The sequence below is a fragment of the Mobula hypostoma genome, chromosome 24, assembly GCF_963921235.1.
Source record: "Mobula hypostoma chromosome 24, sMobHyp1.1, whole genome shotgun sequence".
Classification (NCBI taxonomy): domain Eukaryota; kingdom Metazoa; phylum Chordata; class Chondrichthyes; order Myliobatiformes; family Myliobatidae; genus Mobula; species Mobula hypostoma.
Window position 1 is genome coordinate 52887967 of NC_086120.1, and position 11446 is coordinate 52899412.

The 11446-nt window shown below is 42.1% G+C and overlaps 1 protein-coding gene across 1 annotated transcript in view; it reads right to left on the reverse strand.

Annotated features, from left to right (window-relative positions):
* Positions 1 to 8269, reverse strand: part of slc5a5 (solute carrier family 5 member 5) — a 96042-nt gene extending 87773 nt beyond the window's left edge. Inside the window, exons 1-2 of the mRNA XM_063032769.1 lie at positions 7624 to 8269; positions 3462 to 3527 (exon numbers count right to left, since the gene is read on the reverse strand). Of these exons, the coding sequence (XP_062888839.1) occupies positions 3462 to 3527; positions 7624 to 7983 (426 nt within the window). The 5' untranslated portion in view covers positions 7984 to 8269. The remainder of the gene's footprint in view (positions 1 to 3461; positions 3528 to 7623) is intronic.
* Between the last annotated feature and the right edge of the window lie 3177 nt (positions 8270 to 11446).

Here is an 11446-nt window from a genome sequence, read left to right on the forward strand (position 1 = left end):
ACCATGCTCTGCTCCTGGCACAGATTAGGATCCAAGATATCTTCAAGGACGATGCCTTAGGGAGGTGGCGTCTGTCATTAAAGACACCTATCACCCAAGGCATTCATTCTTCACAATATTAGTATCGGGAAGGAGGTACAGAAGCCTGAAGGCACACACTCAGCGATTCAAGAACAGTTTCTTCACCTCTGTCATCCGATTCCTAAATGGAATCGTAATGAGAATCAGAATCAAGTTTATTATCAACGGCATGTGACGTGAAATTTGTTAACTTAGCAGCAGCAGTTCAATGCAATACGTAATCTAAAAGAAAAATAAATAAATCAACCAATCAATTACAGTATACGTATATTGAATAGATTAAAAATTGTGCAAAAACAGAAATAGTATATATTTTATAAAAGTGAGGTAGTGTTCAAGGGTTCAATGTCCATTTAGGAATGGGATGGCAGAGGGGAAGAAGCTGTTCCTGAATCACTGAGTGTGTACCCATGAACACTACCTCACAGTGATGAAGGTAGAGCAGTGGATGTAGTGCATATCGATTTCAGTAAGGCATTTTAGTAACCCTAACCCTAACCCTAATGCGAGTCTCATTCAGAAAGTAAGGAGGCATGGGATCTAAGGAGGTCTTGCTTTTTGGATCCAGAACTGGTTTGTCCACAGAAGACAAAGGGTGGTTGTAGATGGTTTGTATTCTGCTGGAAGTTGGTGACCAGTGGTGTGCCTCAGGGATCTGTTCTGGGACCCCTCCTCTTTGTGATTTTTATAAATGACCTGGATGAGGAAGTAGAAGGATGGGTTAGTAAGTTTGCTGATGACACAAAGGTTGGAGGTGTTGTGGATAGTCTGGAGGGCTGTCAGAGGTTACAGTGGGATATCGATAGGATACATAACTGGGTTGAGGAGTGACAGATGGACTTCAATCCAGGTAAGTGTGAGGTGATTCATTTTGGTAGGTCAAATTTGAAGGCAGAATATAGTATTAAAGGTAAGACTCCTGGCAGTATAAAGGATCAGAGGGATCTTGGCGTCCGTGTCCATGGAACACTCAAAGCTGCTGTGCAGGTTGACTCTGTGGTTAAGAAGGCGTACGGTGTGTTGGCATTCATCAACCATGGGATTGAGTTCAAGAGCCGTGAGGTAATGTTAAAGCTATATAAGACCTTTGTCGGACCTCACTTGAAGTACTGTGTTCAGTTCTGGTCACCTCATTACAGGAAGGATGTGGATACTATAGAGAGAGTGCAGAGGAGATTTGCAAGGATGTTGCCTGGATTTAAGAACATGCCTTATGAGACTAGGTTGAGTGAACTTGGCCTTTTCTCCTTGGAGCGACAGAGGATGAGAGGTGATTGGGAGAGGCGTCTAAGATGATGAGAGGCATTGAACCTGTGGATAGTCAAAGGCTTTTTCCCAGGGCTGAAATGGCTAACACGAGAGGGCACAGTTTTAAGGTGCTTGGAGGTAGGTACAGAGGGGATGTCAGGGGTAAGTTTTTCACACAGAGATTGGTGGGTATGTGGAATGCACTGCCAGTGACGGTGCAAGAGGTGGATAAATAGGGTCTTTTAAGAGACGCTTAGATAGGCACATGGAGCTAAGAAAAATAGAGGGCTATGCAGTAGGGTAATTTTAGGCAGTTTCTAGAATAGGTTACATGGATGCCAAAACACTGTAGGCCGAAGGGCGTGTAATATTCTGTAGATTTCTATGTTCTTTCTGTTTTTTTATTTCTGTTATTTTGCACTACTTATTTAAACTTAACTATTTAATAGAAATGTATAAACTTAAAGTAATTCAGTTTTTTATTCTCTATATTTATTTATCATGTATTTCATTGTACTGCTGCATAAAGTTAACAAAGTTCACAACAAATGCTAATGATATTAAATCTGCTTCTGATTCTGGATGGTAGGGGTATGGAGATCTGTGGTCCCGGTGCAGGTCGATGGGAGTAAGCAGTTTAAATGGCTTTGACTTGGACTAGATGGGCCAAACTGCCTGTTTCTGTGCTGTACTTTATGAACCTAGAACAACGATGAGGAGGAATTTATTTAGCCAGAAGGTGGAGAATCTGTGGAATTCATTGCCACAGATAGCTGTGGAGGCTAAGTCATTGGGTATATTTAAAGCATGGGTTGATAAGTTCTTGATTAGTAAAGTCATCAAAGGTTATGAGGAGAAGGCAGGAGAATGGGTTGATGGGGAAAATAAGTTGGTTATGATGGAATGTGGAGCAGACTTGATGGGCTGAATGGCCTTATTCTGCTCCTATGTCTTATGGTCTTATGGGTGGTGGTGGAGGCAGATACAATAGAGTTGTTCAAAAGATACTGTATTTTGGGAAGATAAATTCTGCTAGGACTCAAAGATTAAATGCGAGTGATCATAGGAGTGTTGCTATATGGAGACCCTGGGGTGCAAGTTCAGAGCTCGCTGAAAGAGACAAAACTGGGGAGACAGTAGTGAGAAAGGCATCAGGCATGCTTATCTTCAATCACTGAGCCATTGACCTTGTGTAGCGGTAGTTTCCTCAGCAATCTTGTTTCTTTAGGATAGAAACTGTTGGGAAGGTTATTGGCTGGTGAACAGCAAGATGCCTTCCAGTGGCTGCACTTTTTGTGACTTCACTTTTAACTTTACAAGCTTTAAAAGTGCAATTAAAAATGTTATTTGTTCTTCCTTCTGAATAGAAAGATTAACTTGTATTTGACAGCACTTCTCAAATCTTCCAGAAATGTCTCAGAGTGTGTCCTGGAAAAGTATCAAATGGAAAGTGACCATTTAGCCATTGTGTCATTCACCTGCAACCTTCCCTACAACTCTTCACAGGTAAGTTTTATTCGGCCCCCAGTGGGTTTGTTTGTAGGTAGTAACTCTACTCAATGGAAATGCTGATGATACCAATTGGAGGTGACCGTTGTTGCTACCTTTACACTTCCATCTTCTTTATTCCTGAAGCATTGGATTATAGCTTATTCTTTGTCTGATTAAAGTTTGTTTTAAAGCAACACACACAAAATGCTGGAGGAACTCAGCGGACTAGGCAGCATCTGTGGAAAAGAGTAAACAGTCGACGTTTCGGGCCAAGACCCTTCATCAGGGTCGTTTTAAAGAAAGCTGAATTGTAATTCTTACTGTAGCAACCAGGAACTGTGAAGCCCCACAAAATCTGAGGCCCTTGATGAATTGTAATTCTTACCGTAACAACCAGGAACTGTGAAGTCCCACACAATCGGAGGCCTTTGATGAACTGTAATTCTTACCGTAACAACCAGGAACTGTGAAGTCCCACACAATCTGAGGCCCTTGCCAAATTGTAATCCTTACAGTAGCAACCAGGAACTGTGAAGTCCCACACAATCGGAGGCCTTTGACGAATTATAATTCTTACCGTAGCAACCAGGAACTGCGAAGTCCCACACAATCGGAGGCCTTTGACGAATTGTAATTCTTACCGTAGCAACCAGGAACTGTGAAGTCCCACACAATCGGAGGCCTTTGTTGAATCGCAGCTCCAGATACTGTAAAAGAGGGGGGATGGGGGGCATGGTTGAGAAAATATTCAGAACAGCCTCAGAAACACAAAATGACACTTTCACGCTCAGAAGCTAGCAGACCCTACAATGTGCCTGCCTGAAATGGTGGTTGATCAATGCAACAGTTGGCTTTAAGTCGTCACAGAATGTGAGCTTTGCAGATAAGACCAGTGTTTACCAGCTGCCCTTGGTCAGTCAAAGATATTGTATTTGTGCAAGAATGGGAGGATTCACACTAAAGAGTGCACAATGTTCAATTCTGCTTGTATCCACTTGGAGATGGAAGCTGACATGGCAGTGTGCAGCAAGACTGAGACAGCACTGGGCACCGACTGATGAGTGGCAGGTAAAAGCCATCCACCAAAGTTCAAGGCAGTGACCATCTGCAGCAAGAGTTTCTGACCACCAACGCCTGGCATTCAGCCATGCTACTGCTACTGAGACTTGGAGCAACTCAACCGAGCAGACACATAAACATCACGTGTACGTCAGAACTTAGCTGTCCTGTGGTGAGTGAACCATCAGGATAACAGTATGGCACTGATTGGATCGGCTGAGGGGTCTGATTCTCTGCTATAGTGTTCTATAACGTTATTTCTGTATCACCTGACACACAAAAGCTTTCTTAGTACCTGCAAAACACAAGTCAGTGGCAATTTGGCCCGATGTGCCGACACGGCGCTGCACGCGGTACAGTGTTCGGTCGTGATGGCGGTGACCCGGGGGGCGCGGGCCGACACGGCGCTGCACACGGTACGGTGTTCGGTCGTGATGGCGGTGACCCGGGGGGCGCGGGCCGACACGGCGCTGCACGCGGTACAGTGTTCTATAATGACAAGTCAGTGATTCTGGACTGAATCTTGCAGCAAATCACAGGTACATAGCGTCAGATACACAATATTCATTAAAAAAATGTAAAATTATACAAGAAAGCGCATGAAGCTTCCTGACTATGGACTCTATCCAGTGCCTCAGTGAAACAGCCAGCATAAACAATGTCTCCACCCAGCCTGGACACTCTGTTGTCTCTCTCCTCCCACTGGGCATAAAGCACGTACTACCAGGCACACCAATCATTTCTATCCTTCTGTTATCAGACTCTTGAATGGATCTTTTGTGTAATAACATGGATCCTTGGTTTCACAATGAATCCTCATTATAATCTTGCACCTTATTGTTGACCTGAACTGCACTTTTCAGTAGTTTTTACATTTTATTCTGCATTGTTATTATTTTTACCTTATCTAGGTCAATAATCTGATCTTTATGAACAGTGCGCAAGACGGTTCACTGTATCTTTGTACATGTGACAATAATAAATTAATTCCAATATCTTTACCAATAATTAGAACAAAAATGTTCCAATGTAGTGCAGTGGTGAAAGTAAATCACGTCTTTCAAATGTTGTAGTGTGACCAGAACTGTACATACATCTTAAAAAGGATGGCAAACATGCCAATGGCCTTCCTACTGGCTTGCTACACTTACCTTCAGTGACTGGTGAACCAGTTCACAGTTCCATTTAAAGATCAATATTTCTCAGTCTATTGTCATTTAAATAAAACTTGGTCAGTGTAGATTCTTCATATATATTCACCGTTTCCTGCATCCATCCGGTTGCCTTGAAGAACACACTCCTCCTTGAGCTGGAGGAAATCCATCGGGTCAAGCAGCCTATTGCCTTCTCCTCACACCTCACAGTCCTGCCTAATTTCACAAATTTCACAGACATTTACCTGATTCCTTCAGTCAGAAAATTGATCCGTGGCTATGAGACAGTCATAGTCATCTTTTCCCACCCCAAGAAAGGCCTGTCTCTTCCTATTCTGCTTCCAGTCTGTCAATCAATTATCAGTCTCAGCAAATCCATCACATCAGTTCTCTCTGCTCCAATCTGATACACCAGCACTTTGTTCAGTCTTTACCTAAGGTCATGTGGAATTAGATGGAGCATATTCGGCTTGGAGGTCAGTGACTAATGGTGTTCCACAGGGATATGTTCTGGAAACCCTGCTCTCTGTAAGTGTGATGAATGATTCAGATGAGGAAGTGGAAGGTGGGTTAGTAATTTTGCAGATGACATGAAGGTTGCTGGTGCTGTGCAAGAGTGTAAATGTTTGTTGTACAGTAGGTTACAGTAGGATATAGACAGGATGCAGAGTTGGGCAGAGAAATGTCAGATGGAGTTTAATCGGAGAAGTGTCAAGTGATTTGAACATTGACTTCTCTAACTTCCGTTAATGCCCCACCTCCCCTTCGTACCCCATCCGTAATTTATTTATCTTTTATTATTATATATTTTTTCTCTCTCTCCTTTTTCTCCCTTTGTCCTTCTCACTATACTCCTTGCCCATCCTCCGGGCTTCCCACCCCTCCCCTTTCTTTCTCCCTAGGCCTCCAGTCCGTCCCATGATCCTCTCATATCCCTTTTGCCAATCACCTGTCCAGCTCTTGGCTCCATCCCTTCCCCTCCTGGCTTCTCCTATCATTTCAGATCTCCCCCTCCCCCTCCCACTTTCAAATCTCTTACTATCTCTTCTTTCAGTTAGTCCTGACGAAGGGTCTTGGCCCAAAACGTCGACTGTACCGCTTCCTATAGATGCTGCCTGGCCTGCTGCATTCATCAGCAATTTTTAAGTGTGTTGTAAGTGATTCACTTTGGTAGGTTGAACCTGAAGGCAGAGTACAGGGTTAATGGGAGGATTCCTGGCGTCGTGAAGAAACAGAGGGATGCTGGGATCCAGGTCTATAGATCCCTCAAATTTGCCATGCAAGTTGATAGGGTGGTTCCAAAGGTGTATGGTGTGTTGGCCTTCATTAGTTGGGAGATTGAGTTTAAAAATCACGAGGTAATGTTGCAGTTTTTTGAAACTCTGATTAGACCACATTTAGAGTACTGTGTTCAGTTCTGGTTGCTTCATTATTGGAAGGATGTGGAGGCTTTAGAGAGGGTGCAGAGGAGATTTACCAGGATGTTGCCTGGATTAGGGAAAATATGATGAGGAAAAATTGAGCATGTTAGGGGATTTCTCTTTGGAGTGACAAAGAATAAGAGACGACTTGATAGAAATTATAAAATGATGAGAAGCATAGAAAGAGTGGACAGCCAGCGCTGTTTCCCAGGGCAGCAATCAGCAGACATTCATTCAAGATGAGTGGAGGTAAGTTTAGGCGGGAGGGATATCAAGGGTAGGTGATGGTTAAGTGCCTGGAACGCACAACTTGGTGTGGTGGTAGAGGCTGATACGTTAGGGACATTAAGACAGGCACATGGATGTAGGGAAACTGGAGGGTTGTGGGCTGGGTAGGATGGAGGGATTATTTTGATTGTGGAGTAAATCAACACAACATTGTAGGCTGAATGGCCTGTACAGTGTGCTGTCTAGGTTCTATGAAGAGAAAAATGTTGTTTACATTGACTGGTTAAAATGTGGAACTTTGCCATTCTTAGCATAATTAAATCATTGTTTAAAAATTGTGAAGAGTGAAGGGTGCTGGGAGCAGGTGTGGGGGGGTTGGGGTCAGATATGCACACCTATATGTTGGCAAGGCAGAAGGTTTAACTAATCCACCCCCTCAGAGTGGCAAAACTCAGCAGGCCAGGATGGGTGAGGGCAATGGTTCAGTTAATGATTATTGCCCCACAACAGATTCCTGTCTCTGAAGGTATTTTCCCATAAAAAGCAACTTCCTTCTGAGTGAGCCAGTCATCAATTTGGATCTTGTTCAAGAGATTTGAGTACAAAGTCTTGGCAGGTACACAATGGTCTGCCTGGGGGACACAACAATGTTATAATGTTAACAACAATGTTAACAACAGTTGGCTATAAAACATCCTGTGTTATTGTTCAAAAGAGAACAAACAAATATCCTAGTGATCTTTACCTCAACTGTATCTGATTGTAAGCTCATTAGTTCAACAGTGAATACATAGATTAAATTATTTTGTAGGCAGTGTGCTGTGGCTGTGAAAGGTGCTGTGTTGCCCAAGTTCACTCTATCAGATACGACAATGGTTTGTTAAAGTGACATTTTAGGAGGGAACTTACAAGATATGGTTGCTGATTCCTTGATAGCTTACCTCATAGGTACTGGTTAATCCCAAACGATAGAAGATAGGCAGAAAGAGATAGGCAGTGAGCACAGCGTTCAGTGTTTGGCCCAGGCACATCTGTGTAAACTTGATCCCATAGTTGTATGCCTCTACAGGAACTCCAAGCACTTGAACAGCTGACATGAAGCTGGCCGCAAGAGACAGTCCCACAGGCAGGGCTGACAGCTGCCTACCTCCTGTGAAAAACTCATCCACCTTTGTTCTCCCACCTTGACGAACCGCATAATATATCCCGATCCCAACAGAAGTCAGGAACATCCCAGCAAAGAGGATGTAATCCCAGAAGGAGAAGGTTATTCTTGTTGATTCAGTTGTGGCTGCAGACATGACCTTCCGTGTGAGAGCCTTGCATTAACAGTACAGGAATCAATTGGCAATTAGCTCAGACAACGTAACCAAATTATTCAAGCAAATGAAGATTATTCAAAATAAATTGCTGGACAGAACTCAAAACATTGGAAAAGAACTATCAATATTCACAGAGAATGAAATCTTCAGTAAGCTTGAAGTTATTTCTAGCTTGCTTAAGTTCCTGAATTAACAAGGTGCAACTGAGTCCAAGCTGTCAGGATGACTTCTGATTTAGGTATGGCATAGTCTTTACTGCGCATACTTTTCCTTGTCAGAGTTGGAGTGTTACTTGTGAATTATAAGCATTTTAGTAATATGAAGGGGGCGTGCTTGGGCTGTCACTTCTCCGCATCAATCTACACATACAGAACTTTGTAACTTTTTAACCCTTTAGAAGGTCCAGAAAGACTGTTTAATTGTTTCTCCACAGAATCCTAAATTAAGACAAATTTAAGTTCTGTTCTCAGCCCTGTAATCTTCATAAGACCATAAGACATAGGAGCAGAATTAGGCCATTTGGCCCAGTGAGAATCCTCCATAATTCAATCATGGCTGATCCCTTTCCTCCTCCTCAGCCCCACGTCCCGACCTTCTCCCCATAACCTTTGATGCTGTGGCCAATCAAGGACCGTCCACCATGGCAAACGTCCTTTCCACATCTATTTTGTCCAGGCCTTTCAACATTCCAAAATTTTCAATGAGATCCTGCCCCCCAACCCCCGGCATCCTTCAAAATTCCAGCAAGTACAGGCCCAAAGTCATCAAAAATTTCCTGTATGATAACCTTTTCATTCCCAGAATTATCCTTGTGAACCTTCTCTGAACCATCTCTCATGTCAGCACATCTTTTCTTAGATGAGGAGCCCAAAACTGTTCACAATACTCAAGGTGAGGCCTCACCAGTGCCTTATAAAGCCTCAGCATCACATCCCTGCTCTTGTATTCTAGACCTCTTGAAATGAATGCTAACATTGCATTTGCCTTCCTCACCACCAACTCAACCTGCAAGTTAACCTTTAGGGTGTTCTGCACAAGGAATCCCAAGTCCCTTGCATCTCAGATTTTTGGATTTTCTCTCCATTTAGAAAATAGTCTGCACATTTATTTCTGCTACCAAAGTGCATGACCAAGCGTTTTCCAACATCGTATTTCATTTGACACTTTCTCTCCCGTTCTCCTAATCTGTCTAAGTCCTTCTGCAGCCTACCTGTTTCCTCAACACTACCTGCACCTCACCAATCTTCATATTACCTGCAAACTTGGCAACAAAGCCATCTATTCCATCATCTAAATCATTGATATACAGCATAAAAAGAAGTGGTCCCAACACCAACCCCTAAGGAACACCACTTGTCACTGGCAGCCAACCAGAAAAAGATCCTTTTATTCCCACTTACTGCCTCTTAACAATCAACAAATGTTCTAACCATGCCAGTAACTTTCCTGTAATACCACGGGTTCTTAACTTGGTAAGCACCCTCATGTGTGGCACCTTATCAAAGGCCTTCTGAAAATCCAAATATACAACATCCACTACATCTCCTTTATCTATCCTACATGTTATCTGCTCAAAGAATTCCAACAGGTTTGTCAGGCAAGGTTTTCTCTGAAAGGAACCATGCTGATTTTCTCTTTTCTTATCCTGTATTACCGTGTACTCCATAATTTCATGTAACCCAGGTTAATTAAACGTAAAGTTGTAACGTTGCAAAGTTCTCCCTGCAGAAGGATCAAAATGAGGTTTACCGATTATAAAAAGATAATATGAAAAAATGTGAGGGTGGGTCAGGCTGGACACAGAACGGACAAGGAGAGAAACACAGCAACGATTAGAAGCTGAAGACATGAACTGTTAAGAGTGGAATTAGTAGTGAGTATCTTTACCCTACTAACTTGAAACCCTCAGGGTGAAACCCCTGGAGGAGAGACAATAGCGATAAAAGATTTGTTGAAGCTATAGCTATAACATGCAGCAGCTATAACGAGACAATATCAGCAGAGACAAGTGTCCAAAATCCCTACCATGTAGTCAGGAATTAGTTCTATAAAATCAAACCAAGGGATTTGGTGAAGTTTTTGTACAAGCTTGTGAATTGTTCTTCTGTGGATGATAAACTATTTCATCCAATGAACCAGGAAACAAGATGGCAAGCCACCCAGGATGAAGAACCAGCACGAGAACGAAATGTGTAATGACGCAGAGGATTTAATATGGTTGGATCTATGAGTTTATTTTCATTTGAAGAATCTGAATTTGATTTTCTGCAAGAACTGATTAATTTTGTAAGACTTTGATGAGTTATTGAATGAGATTTATTTTGTTTAAGAGTTGTGCTGTTGGAGAATTGTCATGAAAGGAGTTAAACTGTGTATATATAATTTTGAATTTGAATTTAAACTTGTAGATATACTGCCTGGAACTGAAACTGAAGTTAACTATAATAGGAATTACATTTGGTTTTCTAACTAACTAGGTATAAGTTAAAAGGGAAGTTTAGTCTGTAAACTTTTAAATAGGGAATAACACTAGATCTAATTAGTTAGAGAAATTGGAGTAACAAAGGTTATTCTAATGAATATCATTGATTCCAGCTAAACAGGAATTTGGCTTTTGTTGATATCTAAGATTTGGAACCGAAACAGAATGTTTGAATTTTGAATTGTTCTTGCTCATTGTGAATAATTTGCACATATTGTTTTTTTCTTATAAACAAAACTTGTCTCCAGGAGTGTGTGGTTTCTATTCACTGCCTCCTTCTGATACCAGAATCTTCTGATAGCCTACTAGAACGTAGTGTAATTTGATTTTCTCAGAGTGTGGTGACTAGTCACAGGGACCGGTGCTACACAGGCGTTACATTCATCCTCTAACAATTGACTCCAACATCTTCCCAATCACTGAGGTCAGGCTAACAGGTCCATAATTTCCTCTCTGCTGCCTCCCTCCTTTCTTAAAGAGCGGAGTAACACTTGAATTGAAAACAATTGAAAAACACTCTGATAGGTTCAGATCCCCACTCATTCAACTATGACATTGTCATCATTCAGGATAATGCAGTATCTGGTCTCAGTCACATCTCTGCATGCTACAGTTGATAAAGATAGGAAGGAGGAATATCCATTTGAATGTCCAAGTTTTAGTGGCTTGGCCAACTATACACTTATCCCAGTTGACTACAAGTTCCAATTTGTGGTACTGGGACTGATGCTGTTCCTCTCCTTTACTTCCACTGGTTAGTAATGGTGTTGTTTAATAGGAAATTGGACCGCTCAGACAGAAACATTGAATTCCAGCAGCTAAGCAGATACTAAAAAAAAAATCGTTTTTCTATTGCAAAATGATGTGCCCCCCTTTAATCTGGAAGCAATGAACCAACTGTTGATGCTGACTGTGTGATGAATAGGCAGATGGAGGTGACCAAGTTTTCAGACCTTCAGG